General features: G+C 37.2%; 2 protein-coding genes across 2 annotated transcripts; both read right to left on the bottom strand.

The window, feature by feature from the left end:
- Positions 1–3,686: 3,686 nt before the first annotated feature.
- On the bottom strand, positions 3,687–6,008 carry sostdc1b (sclerostin domain containing 1b). The gene is made up of 2 exons (XM_084131964.1): positions 5,776–6,008; positions 3,687–4,979 (listed from the first exon to the last, which is right to left on the bottom strand). The coding sequence occupies exons 1-2, from the start codon at positions 5,969–5,971 to the stop codon at positions 4,567–4,569; spliced, it is 609 nt and encodes a 202-aa protein (XP_083988090.1). The 5' UTR covers positions 5,972–6,008; the 3' UTR covers positions 3,687–4,566.
- A 2,238-nt stretch (positions 6,009–8,246) lies between these two features.
- Positions 8,247–16,969, bottom strand: LOC311094101 (ankyrin repeat and MYND domain-containing protein 2-like). The gene is made up of 10 exons (XM_084131836.1): positions 16,861–16,969; positions 15,936–16,000; positions 15,066–15,204; positions 13,882–13,980; positions 13,635–13,795; positions 11,913–12,127; positions 11,695–11,830; positions 11,163–11,288; positions 10,775–10,901; positions 8,247–9,718 (listed from the first exon to the last, which is right to left on the bottom strand). Exons 1-10 carry the CDS (start codon positions 16,934–16,936, stop codon positions 9,588–9,590), a joined length of 1,275 nt encoding a protein of 424 aa, XP_083987962.1. The 5' UTR covers positions 16,937–16,969; the 3' UTR covers positions 8,247–9,587.
- Between the last annotated feature and the right edge of the window lie 222 nt (positions 16,970–17,191).

Below are 17,191 nucleotides of genomic sequence, written 5' to 3'. Positions count from 1 at the left end.
ATGATTGAACACCATGAATTACCATGAATCAAAAACTGCCATTCTTATTTTTTTTATGTAATACTGCAGTGTTTATTATAAATTATTTATATTTGTTATTTTAATTCATGTGCCCTTAGAATCTATAATCCAAATAACTTCACCTCCCTACTGCAGTGACATCTCTTCTCTTCTCTGAAGGGTCTGAAATCTTAAAAAATACTGCCTTCGGAGGATGCATAAGGTAGGAGGGCATCAAGGCACGTCCGAACATGCCTTTACTCTTTTACTATTTGCTGCTATTATGCTGTTATTGTTGTGTTCGTCATTTTCAGTTATTTGTCTTTTTGCTCATTATTTGTTCATTGTTACCGTTATTGTTGTTTGTGTGATTTTAAAATTGCAGAAAGCGATATCTGAGAATTATTGTTGAACAACACAGTTGATATTTGAAATCAACCCAAACAAACACACCCATCCCTTCATTGCTCCGCCCCCAAAATGCACGTACACGCAATGCAAGAGTAGATGTATCTTTATCATAGCAGAAGCGAAGCAAAATAAAGCTTCCTAAAAGAAATTATGGCGAACGAACGACAAGGAACAACAAAAAATGACCACAGTACACGAGTATATACAAGCAAGAGTTTGTTGTTAGTTGCCACAGAGAATGTCTAATAAGGGGAGAACTTCCACTCTCAGTAAACTTCCGGCTTCTGAACTGGTTGCAGTTCCACTCTGGTTCCATATGAGGGCGCTCACAGGACAAGTGTAGAATGAATGGAGGTCTATGGAGCTATACCCCTCTAAATCCACTTTTCTCAGGATATAATATTTTGTCTAGTAATTTTAGAGTCACTTATTTGCTTTAAAAAGTCTTTTAAAATGTCAATGACGTCATACACATCGTACGACCAGAGATACTGCTTTACGGCAATCCTTCAGTCACTTTGGTGCTTTTGCGCTCTGCACTTTCTTTTTTCTCGAGGCATCGACAACACAGCTGACACAGGTAAATACACGTGCTAGAAGAGTTTTTGTTTTGTTGTTTTAAAAGACCACGCCGAAAATACACACACACGCGCGATGCCATCAAGCGGTATCTCTGGTCGTAATCAGTCCTTCACTGACCAATCAGCATTCATTAGCAGAATGCTAGCGTGTTATGGGCAACAACAACTCAACCTGTAAGAAATCGAAAGGACGTAAGTACTCGTTCATTCAACTTTCGACCTATAACCCATGTTGAACTTCCAAAACCTACAATCAAATCTGAGATTTCTCAACGGCAGTCGGGTGAAAGAGACAAATTTAGCCGTCCAGCTCCATAGACTCCCATTCATTTTGCACACATGGGCGATCGCCCCCAGTGCCCAATCATAACTCTTCTTTTTCCAGTGATATTCCTCTGACCTTTTCTCTTTTGTAATGAATCTCTCATTCTACAGACTTTCTTCAAATCTCCCTCTTGCTCCCTCTCTCTCCTCCCCCATCATGAGTGGACACGCCCCCTACTGCTGATTGGCTACAAGTGTGTTGTGGTGCTCCGTCTGATCCACTATCAATCGCTTACTGCACCTTTATTTATAGATTGCTCATCTGAAGAGTCTTCACAATGCCTAAATTGCCTAACTAAACTGCCTAATAAATTATTGAATTCAGTTATGCATTTGTGCCAGTAAACACTTCATGAGAGAAGAGATGAAATGTTGTTGCAAGAGGGAAAGGAAATTGTTTTGATTAAAGATTATGAGGGCATATGAATTAAACAACAACAACAACAACAACAACAATGATGTGCATGGATAAATCATTTATAATAAATATTGAAATATTGCATAAAAAATGTGATTTCATGGTGACTTCAAGTCCAACTGTATGTTCTGTTTAAACAACTTCCATCTCAAAGTGATGCAACATAAAATTTTAAGAATTCGGGTTGTTTTGTAGGTTTTTGTGTGTGTGTGTGTGTGACTGAGGTTGCTGTGTTGTTTGGTAATGGTCCAAACCGTAGGTAGGTGAGGTGGAGTTACGATACAGCAGGTTATTTTGGCACATTGTACTGTTGACAGAGAGAGTTATACATTACTTGCTACAGGAATGAACTGAAGTTAAGCTCTGCCCAGGGCTGTATGGAATATGATTATAAATGTATGGTTTTAAACAATGACAGTTTGTTGAGAATTGACAATTGTTGTGAAATGATGCACAGCAACATAAAACTATATGGAGTGATGAAACCATGTGAGGAGAAACAAATGAAATGGTGTGTAAATTACCAGATTTAATGGGTTGTATTTTTTGAAAACTTTGAGTAAAGTAAACTGTTGAATTCCGAGAACCAATGAGACACAAGTATAAGAATTATGTACGTAATTATGTCATCATGTACATTTATGGGATTTTCGAGGTTCACTGATCACAGCATATGGATAAATGTGAATGTTAAATAATCATGAACATGAAAATGTGTTAAATTATTGACATATTAACTCATATTAACTTAATACAGAAAATATTGTTTACTTACAACTGTACCACAAACAAAACCCCATCTATTTTCTAAATGCATGTTATATATCTTATTATGAACAATTAACCTGTGTTTTATTTATTTATTTTAATGTTTTGACCTTGTTATGTTTAATCAAAATGCCATAACTGGGACTTACGGAGAAAATTACAGACTTCTTTCTGGTGATGTATTTAAGGACTTATTTCCTTAAAGGGTTACCTAAAAATGAAAATGCTGTCATTAATTACTCACCCTCATGTTGTTCCAAACCCGTTCATCTTCGGAACGCAAATTAAGATATTTTTTCAAAAATGTTCTTCATAGTGGAAAAGGTTCTTTAGATCAAGGGTTTTTAATATTTTAGATGCCATGGACTCCCCATCCTAAAATTGAAAAGGCAGCTATATCATGTGTAAAGAACAAATTCGTACTGTGAAAATGTATATTAAACAACTTATACTGTTAAAATTAATATTAAAAATGCATAAAATAGTATTTGGAAAATATTTAGATCTTCTATGGCATCACTGCAAAAACTCCCTTTTGGAACTTTTATTTTTAAGAGTGTAGAATCAAGCCCCCGCCCTATTTTTATTTATTTTTTCTTACATCACAATATACGGAAGAAAATATCGCTACTTCTGTTTCATCGCAACCTTGATGATGCCACAGATTTGATGCCACTAACCTTGCAAACTTTGGGAAAACCAAAGTGTCCTCAGTTCAAAATCTTGAGTAAACAAATAAAGCATTACCAAGGAAAAGCCTGTGTTTGAATACCATAGTAAGTGGGAGTATGCCGAGTTTTGTGGATCACAGCAACCCGCTCTTTAGGGAATGCATTTGGTAATTGAGCTTATAAATAACAGCAGGTGGTCCTTGCATCTCAAAAACTCTGGAGGCAAATCTGTTGTCAGGGATAATTATAGAGATGGAGAATCAGTACAGACAAAAGCACTCGTTTCTGACTGCACCTGTCAACACACAAGAGACACCAGACATCCTTTAAAGACGTCTTCCGTTAGACTCATGATATTACCTGCCTTAATGTCTCAGCTTTAGTCTCGGCACACCCATGGACCGCCCACAGACTGTTCGTTGACCTTCTGATGCATCTACAAAACTGGAATGCATTGTCTTGATCTGGAAAGCTGACATTAAGTTTGTATGCTTTATGCTTTTTTTTTTTATTGCTGTCAAAATTCAGTGATCCACAAAATTTTTCATCCTCCAGTGACTTGCAATGTTACCTGTGCAGTGTCACCTTCCTCTGGATTCCTGGATTCACAATACAAGGAATCTGATTCATAACTTGGGAATATAACCTCAGGCACGGCAACATGACTTTCAGAATGACAGAGTGAAAGGATACGGGATACAATGAAGCAGCTTTAACATGTTGCCGCCAAAAAGTAGCTGATGTGCCTTCAGGTGAGGGCAACCCTTCACAACAATGCAGCGTAGAGTTACGAAGACAGTGAGAAAGAACTCGCTTCTTGAACTTACAGTATTCCTCATTTGTATAGTTTCTGCCTTTAGTTGCCGTTAGCTACAATCAGTGGTTTCCATTTCAAAATAATACAAACCAGCAATATGTAAACTAGTTAATTTATTGGATAAATGTGTATTTACCTGTTTAAATGTCAACTTGAAATATTCATAAAAAAAACTATTATATAAAAAATAGATGTAATTCTATTCAAAAACTACTATATATGAAATGCAAATATTTACATAGCTATAGTTATTATAACTAATACATAGTTATTTTTTCCAACTTTTGTCTGTCAAATGTAGTCGTATACATCATTGCTTTATGAAATCAGGATATTTGTACAAAACATGAACCATGTTACACTCAAAAAAGTGCATACACACACACACACACACATGCATACATTTATGCACGGTCATAAAATAATCCACATCTGAAAATAGTAAGAAAAACAGCTGTACATCATTGCAATCCAAGTCAATGTCATTGTAGTTCATAGTCCCTTTCCTTCCATGAGCACAGGGTTGTGTTGGTCAGATCTGCACCAGTATGGCTTATTCTCAATAAAGGAGAGGCGCTATTCATTTTTAGAATTGAGCTCTGAATTTTTATTTTTGCCTTTTCTCTTCTTGGGGTTCTGCAGCGGATGATCCTTCGAGGGACTCTGAGGTGCATGAGGGGACTCGTTGTGTTGGCGTGTGTATCTCTTGCACGTGCAGGATGTGACAGCGGTGATCTTGTAGGTGCGTGTACTGCCGTCCTGGCACTGGAGTTTAATGCGCTGGGTGCGTGTGCGGTCAGTGACGCAGCGCCACTCCTGGGCATCCCGTCTGCTCCAGTAGTGACCGCCACCGATCCAGTTGGGAAGCAAGTGGGTGGGTAGACATTCTCCAGCACACACTAACTCCTTCACGGGATTCAGGCTCGTGCACTGGCCGTCAGATATGTATTTAGTGGACCTCAGCTCCCTGCAACCGACCTGGTGCTGTTCTGCAAAGGAAATTTCATACTTTAGAAATCAGTGGATGCATAAAGAATTACTGTAAAATTGTACATGATACATAACACTTTAAATAACTACTACAGTAAGATATTATCCTTGTCTGAAAGTTTTAAATAGCTTTAAAAGCTTTAAGTTTGAAGGTTAAAGAGACAGACAGATAAACAGATGGATAGATAGATAGATAGATAGACTGTAAAAACTTATCTGATCAATAAGTTGACAACATACAGTATGCTTTTACATTGCTTTAACTCAAGCAATTTTCAACTTAAAAGTTGATTCTTGTATAACATAAAGTCAATTTAATGTAACTTAAGTTGAAATGACTTAAACATCCAAGTTGATTGTACTTAAAAATCTAAGGCAAAACTTAGATAGACAACTAGATAGATAGATAGATAGATAGATAGATAGATAGATAGATAGATAGATACACTGTAAAAAAAAGTATAGGCCTTTGATAAATAAATAAGTTATGACAACATAATGTTTTTACATTGCTTTAACTCATCAAAATAAGTTAAGCAATTTTCAACTTTTTTGTTATACAAGAATCAACTAATTTAAGTCAATTTAATGTAATTTAAGTTGAAATGACTTAAACATCCAAGTTTAAAAATTAAGGCAGCAACTTAGATAGATATATAGATAGATATGACTAGTTAATATAAAAATATATAAAAGAAAAGAAAAAATGAACGCGAGCAGACATATATTTGGATGATTTATATATTGTAACTATGGATCCTACAACAGTATATCAAACACAGAATAAACACGCACCTTTTTGGTCTCGGCTCTCCGTTCGTCTTCCTCCGTTGCGTGCTCGATTTAAAGAGGCGTTGTTCGGAGTCTCGTGAGGTGATGCGACCATGTGCCCATCAAACTTTTCAGTGCCATCATTTTTGAAAGCATGACAGCTTTTAATCAGAAAACAGAGCAGAAACAGCAGCTGGTATTCGCATGTGTTCCTGGGCATTGCAAAGCAGTTCGGTTCAGTGTCTCTTGAAAATTCAGAGAATACCTACCTGTTTACTCGTGTATGTTTATATACCCGCCCATGCTTTGAACAGCAGCAGCGAGTGGAATATTGAAGTGTGCTGGAAATGGGCGTGTCCTCATCCTGCTGGAGGCATGCCCACCTACAGCAACATCATTCTGCAATAAGCACGTGAAAAATGATCTTGATGTGAGCCAATCGTCGTAGAAACATGACACTAAATAATTTATTAAATAAAAGAAAATATTAAATTACATAAATAACTAAGATGAACTACATTAATAAGATTAATACATGTTGTAGAAGTACTGTTAATTCTTAATTCATGTTAACTAAAGTAGTTAACTAATGTTAATGGTTGCATTTTATTTTACAGTACATGCACTTACATGTACTAAGTTACAGTGTAGCCTACTTTAGTACTGGGTAATATAAAGTAACATGGATTAGGCTTAGGTTTAAGGGTAGGCTCAGGGTTAGTACCTAGTTATTATACCCAGTTATTGTAATTACTATAATAAGTACATAGTATGTACATGGGGAACGGGACTGTAAAATAAAGTGCTATGTTAACTAATGAAACCTTATTGAAAAGTGTTACCAACATACTCAATATTGTATACAGGCAAATTTATTTATTTTGTTATCCGTTTCTTTATTAATCTTTAAATGTATGGTTATGAAACCAATTAAACTACACATTTATTACACATTACAGATTACACATTTGTCTAAGACAGCATTTTAAAAACAATTGATTGTTTTGAACATTCAGACATTTGAACAATTCACTCCACACACTAAAACAAAGATCAATTTTGGATAACATTTTCTTGAATTCCCGTGACCCCACAGAGGACAAGTGGTTTGGAAAATGGATGGATGGATGGATGGATTTTCTTGAATTAGATTTAGTTGAATTTCCATATTTTGCTTGTGGATTTATTGTATTCTCCAATTTTGACAATTAATTATTTAATTAGCAGCATGCAATTATAATTTTTTTTACTAATGCAAACAATCTTTTAGTCTTTTATTCTATTAGTGCTGGTTATAGAACATAGGTAACCTCTATTGTGAACCTCAAATGATACCTTCCTTTCATGCAAATGAATGTAAGCTTAACAGAGTAAACTCTATACTGCAACACTCTCAAACAGAGATAGGATACTGTGCTGAGGATGTTGCTCTCTTTAAAGGAGAGGTGTGAGTTTTCAAGCATTTAGATCCTCTACATGTGAACATGATGCATTCAGCTCCAGTGAGTGCTGTAAAGTACGGGCATGCATGACAAAACCCATGAAACAGGATAGCCCTGGATTATTTTACCCCAAAATTATCCAAACAGGTGCCTCCGATGAGCTCACCAAATGAATGTGCATAACACAAATGACATGGAGGAAACACAAAAGCCCAATGCTCACTTTCTTCCACCGAAAATGTGTGGCTCCCCCAAAAGTGTCTAGTTTCACTCTCTCCTCAGACATTTACGATTAATTCATTGCGCTTGCCCACAGGTACACTTCTTTGATTCGGATGAAAAACACTTTAATATTGTGCTGATTTTTTTTTTTTTTTGGAAGAAAAAATGTATTTCTAAAGCCATTGCTGTTAAAATGATCTCTTATTACCTAAAAAGCACTGTTAGTCATATTGGTAAGGGGGGGGGGGGGGGGGGGGGGGGTTTATTGGGGATCACTGAATATGCAACCTCAGGGCTTGAAAGAGGAATATCAAAGTCATGCGATACGATGCGGCATTCGCTAATTTCTGCATCTGAAAACCGGATATTTGAGATAGTCCTTTCATGCACCTGTAATGACCGTGACATGCTTATAGATGGAGACAGGAGAAGGATGAATCTCAGGGGAAACAGAGAGGTTACGGCAATGAGTTATGGCTATATTGACATGCTACATGACAAGCGTGTGCTAAATAGACCCTCGTTTGGCCCACAGGGTGAGATAGTCCCTTGGGATGAGGGGATGTGGAGACTGGGAACAAAGCGCTCGGGAACAGACAGAGCCGTCTATAGAATTCTTAGCGAGTGCCTTAGGATGTGTGCAACAGGACCAAGTGTGGGAAAGTCCACGGAGGAGATCCCTGCTCGCACAAAACTCACTGTACTACAGTTACCACACTGCACCTTAAACGGCATGTTTTCCAAAAAAAATTGGGAGAATATTCTGGTATATAATGGTTAATGAAGACAAATGATGATGCATTTTCATTTACATTTTTTTTTTTTTTTTTTAACTAAATGTTGTCAGTTGCCCACTTCATTTGGTGATCATTATTTGTGGTCAAAATTTCACCTGAAAGAGGTTTTTGTTTGTAATAAACACTGCAAATCTGCTAGATTAAAGCATTTATGATATTATACTGCACATTCTAAGAAGTAAATAGTACACTGATGTTATATTTGAGATCATATTTGATCTTCAGAGGATGGACGCTGCCATCTAGTGGCAAAACTACTGAATTAAAGGGATAGTTCACCCGAAAATGAAAATTCTGTCATCATTTACTCACCCTCAAGTTGTAACAAACCTGTATGAATTTATTTCTTCTGCTAAACACAAATAATATGGGTAACTAAGCAGTTGATGGGCCCCATTGACTTCCATACTCATTTCATTTTCTTCAAAAATCCATGACAGAAGTTTTGGGTGAACTATCCTTTTAAGATGCAAGATCTATTTCTTGAGGAGGAAATAAAATTAAGCTTTCAGAACAATATGAACTACTTTAGAGACAGTTGTAGCCTACTTCTAAAGCAAATAATGTGAGAATGCTGATTATTTGTAACTGTTTGTGAAATGTACAAGCAATTTCTGAGTGAAAATTGTTTCCAAACCAATTTATTTATTTATTTTTAAATAAGGGTGAAAAGGGTCTGACTTAGTTACACTATGTAACTTTAATTCAAGATGAACAAAATGTAAATAATGAGTCAATACATCATCAATCCTTCTTCCAAAAAGTGTTTTTGTCTTACCCTGATTCACTACAATAAGCTTATTATAAGTCTTTATATTTTACACAAGGTTGGGATGATTTTCACTGGAAATTTTGTTACTACACAGCTACTCAACAGGTGAGTAAGGTATTTTATATTTATTTTATAAATTGCCATATGTAGCTCTCTAACAGAGTTCGTTATAAAGCATCATCTATTGTGAAGGGTCATATTCATCCGCACAGTCAAGAAAAGCCGAAGCGCAACTAAAACAATGTTCTTCCACAACATTTTGTTTTTTAACGACTAGAGGGCCAAAAGTTACATAGTGTACCTTTAAATAAAAGCACTTCATGTGGTAGAGAAAATCGTCAAGCTTTTCTTTTTGTCTCTTGAGAACAGATGTCCAAAGAGGACGTCCTTTTGTCAGTAGTTTTCATGTGCTCTACACAATGCTGTATTCTGTGTGGTACTTACACAGCTCAGAATGAGTATACGAGCCAACATTTCTGTATCATGGTTTAAGTGTCCTATAGAATGCAGAGCACCAATCACAGCACAGCGCCCTGAGCCTGAACTCGATGCCTAAGGGAGTTGACCTGGCCAACGAAACGACAGCCAGCATCTTTCTGTTCTTTAGTCCTGTCCAGCACAAGGATCATCTTCACGGTGGTCATCAGAAGGACTGTGCTGAAGTGCACACTCGGACAACTCCAGACAAATAGCCAGCATCGAGCTGGCGGCCTTCTCTGCATCACTGTTATCAGCTGGGATGAAACAGAAAAACACATCAAATAAGCTTCGTAGTTCACTTATAAAACTAACTCGTATAAAGTCACATTAAATGGTGAGAACATTTACAACAAGAACAAAACAGCCTTGGTTTCATCATGGAGCCTTAAGGCCTGCTCACACCAAGGATGATAACTATAACAATAAAGATATACAGTAGTTCTAAAAAATTGTTTGCGTCTTTTGCAGCGTCTCGCCCATGACAAGACGTTCTAAAAATGAGGCGCTCAAGTTAAAAGAAGTTCAACTTTCTCTAGACAGTGCGTTCCACTGCCCTGTGTCACGTTTTTAATAGCAAAAACACATTCTGTTCTTAAAGGTGCTCTAAGCGATGTTGGGTGATGTCACTTCTTGTTGACGTTCGAAGTATTGTCAAACAAAACGGAGGCTAGCTCAACCCTCCCTCCTCCTCATCCCGTCCCCTCCCCCTCCCTCCTCCAGAGTTCTCGCCACCTTTTGAAAGGCTTTTCCAATGTAAATTCGGGACTTCGCGCATTCCTTCTCTTTTCCCTCTTCTTTGCTATTTGTTCATTGGAACGTCGTCTCTTTGGTCGTGTGTCGGCCATATCAAAATTCAAGAGAATAAAATTCTAATGTTAGTCGTTATCGTTGTTAGGACATCTCTCCTCTAGCTAACTTCCCTCTTCATGCTTCTCTCTCCTCCACTCCCCACACCCCCCTTCATGTGCACTAACCCACCAACCCCCACCCCCAAATCATTCTTGTCGGTTATTGGCTGGAACACTGTTTGTTATGTTTCGTGGTCCAGGCTGGGCCAGTTTGTTTTTGTTGTCGTCTGTGGAGCCTGGGCTGTCTACAGAGACCGCGTTTTTTTTACAGTGTGTTCAGGGGACAGGCAGCTAGCGGATAGTGAGGAGATGTTTGCTGTATGTGACAAAAAATGTTTCAGCCTAAAAAACGCATGACCTTTGAAGTCAAGATGACCAAATGCTCAGGTAAGATTCTGTAAGATCACCAATTCTTACCTACTAACCACTGGTGTGCTAATATGCTAACATTGCTAAACATACCATTGCTAGAGAGTTCTCTCAGATTTGGTTGGCTGAATTGAGCATCTCTTTGTTGCACAGGGGTTTTGCACTGCCTCTTATGGGTGAACCAGTGCAGACTCTGACACGTCTGTCCACAGTAGACCACCTGCAAAGAGATGAGATCATTATTGGAAATGAGAATGTGGAAAGTTATGTTTGCCTTCACAGAAACTACATGCTAAATAGCAGCCTAGAATCATTACTAGGCCTATACTTTGCGGATGGTCATTATGTAAGATTAACTGTACAATAAATTGTTGTTTGTGACAAACATTTGTGAGTTTATTATTTGGCTGCAAAATGATCAAATTTCAATATTAATGGAATAATGATATTTCATGATTACTCAAGGAAAGAGGAAACATACCATTTTACAGGAGCACTTCATGCCGGCACCCCTGTCCCCACATGTAGCACAGTACTCTGTGTCCATAAGCACCATCTGGCCTGTCAATGCCTGGGTCAGAACTGAGAAGGCTGTGGGGTCGTTCCCCTGGAAACAACAGTGAGGAGAAACATAATGTTGACACATTTTTATAATTTGGCATCAGCCAGCATGTAATGTGTATCTACACTACCGTTCAAAAGTTTGGGGTCAGTGAGATTTTAAAAATGTTTGGAAAGAAGTCTCACCAAGGCTGCATTTATTTGATAAAAACCCCCAACAAAAACAGTAATATTGTAAAATATGATTACAATTTAAAATAACTGTTTTTTATTTGAATACTGTATATTTTAAAATGTAATTTATTCCTATGATGGTAAAGCTGAATTTTCAGCAGCCATTACTATAGGCTTCAGTGTCAAATGATGATTTGCTACTTAAGAAATGTTTCTGATTATTATCAATGTTGAAAACAGTTGTACTGCTTAATATTTTTATGGAAAAGTGTACTGACAATTTCCCCAGGTGCTATGCTTTGGACCATCTGTTGCAGCAGTGTTGCTTCACAATAGGGAAACTTCCGGATACAATCAAGGATGAATTTCTCCTGGTACTGAGGGAAGCCATCACCATCTCTTCCTTTCAGAAGTCTTGAACAGAAGAAAAGAATATAATTTTGTGACTCCATTTGCAAGACCATCTAAGATGCAAGGACCATAATGATGATGTCACCTCTTCAAAAGGGCGCCCAGTTCGTCATCACATTCCTGCAGGAAGGCCAGACACTTCTGCAGAACGCAGCTGATGTAGTGCATTTTCATGGCCAGAACCTCATTCATGTCCTGCTGTTTCACGCACTGCTCACAGAGCAGATCCATCACATGGTAGCACTTCTCCAGTGCAACCACGTCCACCAATAAGGGGTTCTCCTTCACCAGCATCACCACCTGAAAAAGCATGATGGAAAAATGTGCCCCAAAATATGGGAAGTGAATATAGCAGAGAGACACTAGCCTTACTTACAATGCAAGTTTCATGGAGGAAACATGTTCTCACGCTACATGATTCTGTTAACTGATCCCTGCTGAGTGTGGCGCTAAGACACCTTACTCATCAGAAATCACTGGATGGGAGACAGCTGAGATAGCGCACATACAGATGCCATCCGAGATCTAAGCATACACGCAAGTCTATACTAGACCACCTGTGTTTTAAACTACTCTCTGCGCCCATTACAGTTTTTACAATCACTAGGACCCTCAATACTTAGGTCACCTTATCAAAACTCTTCAAAACACAATTCTCCTTACAAACTTTCAACTTGGCACAGCAGTCAACTACCAAAACCCCTCATACATGTCTCAAATCAACTTATTCTTCCATAACACTAGCAAAGGTTATCACCCAACAAACACAAATCATAAAATAATGACCTAAAAAAACACTAACAGGTAGTTATGCAAGGTATGTTTTGCATACTGGGACCAGCATGGGATGCTAGTTTGGTCTGGTCCCTAGCATGGGAAGCGGGAGTGCCTGTGGACCAGCAACACCAGCTCAATTTTGCTTGAAAACAGCATGACTACCAGCTCTAACCTGCATAAACCAGCCTGGACCAACATGGATTTTATACTGCATTATGCTGAATTTTTCAGCAGGGATGTTACATGGTCCATTATATATTTCAGTACTAACTTATTGCAGTTATCCCCTTTTGTATGGTAATGAAACTTAAAGGTTTACACCTGTTGTTTAGATCCACCTAACTGTTTGGATAATATTTTTTATATTTCAATATGGTATTACAATTAAAATTTAGCAAATTGCTGTTTTATTCAGTTTTATATTATGTAGGGTTTTGAACTTTATCCGTTTTGAAAAGAGCATGTAAACGTGCAAATTGGCCTTTAGGTATATAGAGTTCTGATGATGGCTGTGTCGGACTGAGAAAATAATCTCACTGCAAAAAATGCAATCATTTAATGTATTTTGAGCCAAAGGAATGGACAATGATCAACAGTTTAGCCCACATAGCCCACAAAAAAAATAAAAATCTGTAAACTCACCTGTGATTATTTTTGCATTTCAGTCATGCCTTTTTTCAGTCATTTTCAGTCAAAATTCAGTCTTTTTTTTTTTTTTTTTATAAAATATGCAATGAAGATAGTTTATCAGAGATAAGAGATATGTAGAATTCCAGGCCTGTTTTGAAATGGCCTGTTGTTGCTCTGTAATATCACAAGGATATATTTAGATGGAATAAAAGCAGGAGGGGTGTTGGTTAGTGCAAACTGATGCTTCCCTCAGTCATGTGACCTTGTATGGTATTCTTATGGGTCAGTGTTATAAAAGCATAGATTGCTGTGCTCCACTAACATTGTTCAGTTTGTGTGAGCATGGTGGTTTACTGATGCTTGAAATCTGAGTTATATAAACACATTTGGCACTTCCTACCTTGACAGGATTGAGGTTAGTAGTCATGATGATTTTGTGTAGGGGACCTGCTAGTTTGGGGGGTAGTTTAGGTTCTCTCTCTAAGCCCTGGGGTCTGGTGTAGTATTCCAACCTCGCACGAGAAAAGAAATTGCGGATCACTGTCACACAGTTGTGCTGACCTGCACAGGGTGGAAAAGAAAGCATTTAGGTCTTCAAGTGATTATTCATTAATAAGTATGCATGCATATATATATGAATCTCTCACCCACAAAGGCGGCCATCTGAGCAGCAGTCCGTCCCACTGAGTTGACCAGATCTGTCTCTGCTCCTGCATCTAATATCATCTCTGTAATTTCAGCATTACCTATAGGATTATTTCAGATGAGCTGGGGAAATTCAGTAAATTTTACACTGTATAGACTACCATTCAAAAGTTTGGGGTCAGTAAGATATTTTTAAAGAAAATAATATTTTATTCACCAAGGATGCATTAAAAGACAATAAAATATTTTTTTTAAATAATTGACAATAAAGATATTTATATTTTTCTAAAAGATTTTCATTTCAAATAAATGCAGTTTTTCTGAAATGCTGAGCTTTCTATTCAAAGGATCCTTAAAAAAGTATCACGGTTTCCACAAAAATACTAAAGAGCATTACTGTTCTCAACACTGATAATAATAAGAAGTGTTTTTGAACGGATCCTTGTTTCTGAAGGATTATGATATGATATGCACACACACAAACACTTCCACTTATTATGGAAAATAACGTGTTACAGCAGTTCAGTACTCTTACTTCAGCACTAAAAACAAAAATAGAAACACAATTAGATGTTTATCCATAGTCATTGTTGCTTATTTGTATGGTTCAGTTGGATACAATACTAATGTCTACACAGTGCCAACATAGGGACAGGAGAGGTGTCAGTCAATATAAATGGAAAAACAAAATAACTTACCTATTTGAAAAAAAAAAAAATAACTGAGAAATTTTGTTATAAATTTAAAAAGAATGCATTACTTTACTTATTACTTGACAAAAGTAATCTGGATACAAAACTCACTTGTAACGCGTTACCCCCATACATGTGTGTATGTATGTGTATATATTTCCCATAACCCACTGTCTGGACTCATTATGCTTGATTACATTCAGCTGTGTCTCATTACCTTATTAACTCTGCCTAAATAAGCACTGTGTGTTCTGTCATCCTTTGCGAAGTCTTATATGTTTTTAAACTGCATTTCTTAGCTTATCCTACATAGAAACTGTGACATTGATCTAATGCTTATTCGCATTTCTTAATTATGTGGTTTATTAATGACAGCTATCTGTGCAACCTAATGCCAGGACTTCCATAAAAATTCATTAAATTACCTTGCTGGTTAAATAAATGTTAGATAAAATGAAACTTGTTAGCATTACTAGCTAGATGAGCAAGTTTACCTGAGAGGCCAGCAAACATGAGGGCAGTATAACCATACTCATTCTCATTACAGTTGACATCAGCTCCGTGCTGCAGCAGCAGTCTGCACATGTCTGCTTTGCCCTTATAGGCCACGTGCATGAGAGGGGTCATGCCATACTGAAACGACATTAGGGAAAATACTTTATAAATGTCTCTTGCCAATCTTTTCATCTGCATGACTCAAAAGCAAATGACATTTAGCCTTGTTCAACCCTTTCACAAATTGTGAAAATCCAGGAAATGTGTCTTCAGTATGGTGATTCTGTCAAAACACTGGAACTTGTTGAGAGTGACATGAGCAGGGTGAGTCATAATCTTGGATGAAGTTGAAAGACTGCGTTGGTGGCACAGTGAACAAGCAGCACATCTGATTTTGACAGGTGGGATACACTTATCAGCTGCTGTTTCTAACCATTCTGGCCCCAAAAATACCTCAAGTTGCCTGTAGGTTACATCTAGTGGCATGCATCCATTATCACACCTCTTTAAGTACCTTCTTACCTCCTTAAGTAACATATCCGCCACTCAAGAGTCTCTGCCATATGCCTGAATTACAATGCGGAACATATGCCGTCACCTCACCAGCCCGTCAGCCACTGCACTTGTTTATATAAGGGCTGATCATCAGAAAACAACTACATAATACCACTATTTACAGTGTAAGGACTGTGTCTGTAATAAGGCTACAGTAAAATAACATAAACATTAAGTAACATTAAGTATGGGTTGTGTTTGGCAAACAACCCTATGTCTGATTTTATGTTTTGTTGTGTTACAGTTGTTGAATCCCAATGAGCTATAACTGGCCTGTAAATTACTACCCATATTTGTCATCTTTATGTTCTTACCTCATCCAGACAGTTAACACGCACATTGGGATTGCTGAGCAGCTGGGTGGCCTCTTGCACATCACCTTTTGAGAGAACACAGTCTAGAGTTTAAAAACTAAACATTAGGTATCATGGACAACTCATGATGATACACCATTTTATTCCCTTAGAGTCTAAGGCTTAGACAGTCTGCATACCCAACAGTAATTACTGTCTATAAAGACACTTAAAGTATATTTGAGGGTATTTTCAACAGTTTTATTATCTACGCTTTTCTAATTATGCTAGGATTCAGTAAAATACAGCTCAAAGACCAGCAGAAAGTTTAACTGCACTGGGCTGCGTTTCCCATTAGCATCGCAAACCTATAAGCTGATCACAGAGACCACTGGTGGCAATTGTTCTACGATCAACTTTTGATCGCTTTTGGGAAATGCAACCCTGGTTAGTTTATAGATAAAGTGGATTATGTGAACAAATATTACACCATTCTCTCTACAATATCAAAGTGTGTTTAGCATGAAACAAGTACACTTTAGTTTGTGGTCGGTAAGTTATTTTTTGAAATAAGTCTCTTATGCTCACCAAGGCTGCATTTATTTGATCAAATAATACAGCAAAACATTAATATTGTGAAATATTTCAATGTGTACACACACACACACACACACACACACACACACACACACACACACATATTAGAGTAATTCATAAATCATTCTAATATGCTGATTTGGAGCTCAAGAGACTGTTTTGTATTAGCAGTGTTTTGAACAGTTCTGCTGAACAAATAAATAAACAAACAAACACCCAACCAATTAAATAAATACAATTAATAACATGTATATAGTTTTATAGAAAGTTTGTTCAGAGATTTTAGAGCATTAAGATGCAATGAGTGTAAAAACAACAAAAACAGAAGAACACTAAAAATGTCCAGTACCTGCAGCAGCCACCTGTAGCATCACTCTCTCTTCAGATGTCAAATCACCTTTCTTTGCAGTGGTCACACTCGACATATTATTATTAATTTTAGGGATAAATAGTATATCGATGTGAAAAAAATCTTCCTTTGAACACAGACTTTATAATATAATACTCAAATGTAAAAAAAGAGAAAAAATCCTCGGATCATACCACGATGGAGATTAAAAGGAGGGGGGATGGATATCCGAGTGACACGATGTGAACGAGTCATAATGAATATTTTAGCATATAAACATCAATATAATTAAAATATTTAATGAAAATAAATTTTATTACTTTTTTATTCA

Source organism: Abramis brama (genome assembly GCF_963993115.1).
Source record: "Abramis brama genome assembly, chromosome: 12".
NCBI lineage: Eukaryota > Metazoa > Chordata > Actinopteri > Cypriniformes > Leuciscidae > Abramis > Abramis brama.
The sequence above is the reverse complement of the archived record's forward strand: the minus strand, read 5'-3'. Positions and strand labels throughout refer to the sequence as shown.

Excerpts from the sequence above, each read along its gene's own strand:
- sostdc1b (XM_084131964.1), bottom strand. The coding sequence starts at position 5,971 with ATGCCCAGGAACACATGCGAATACCAGCTGCTGTTTCTGCTCTGTTTT. Across the intron at positions 4,980-5,775 it reads GGAGAGCCGAGACCAAAAAG|AACAGCACCAGGTCGGTTGC; the intron begins GTGCGTGTTTAT and ends TTTCCTTTGCAG.
- LOC311094101 (XM_084131836.1), bottom strand. The coding sequence starts at position 16,936 with ATGTCGAGTGTGACCACTGCAAAGAAAGGTGATTTGACATCTGAAGAG. Across the intron at positions 15,205-15,935 it reads GTGTTAACTGTCTGGATGAG|TATGGCATGACCCCTCTCAT; the intron begins GTAAGAACATAA and ends ATGTCGTTTCAG. Across the intron at positions 13,796-13,881 it reads TCAGATGGCCGCCTTTGTGG|GTCAGCACAACTGTGTGACA; the intron begins GTGAGAGATTCA and ends CACCCTGTGCAG.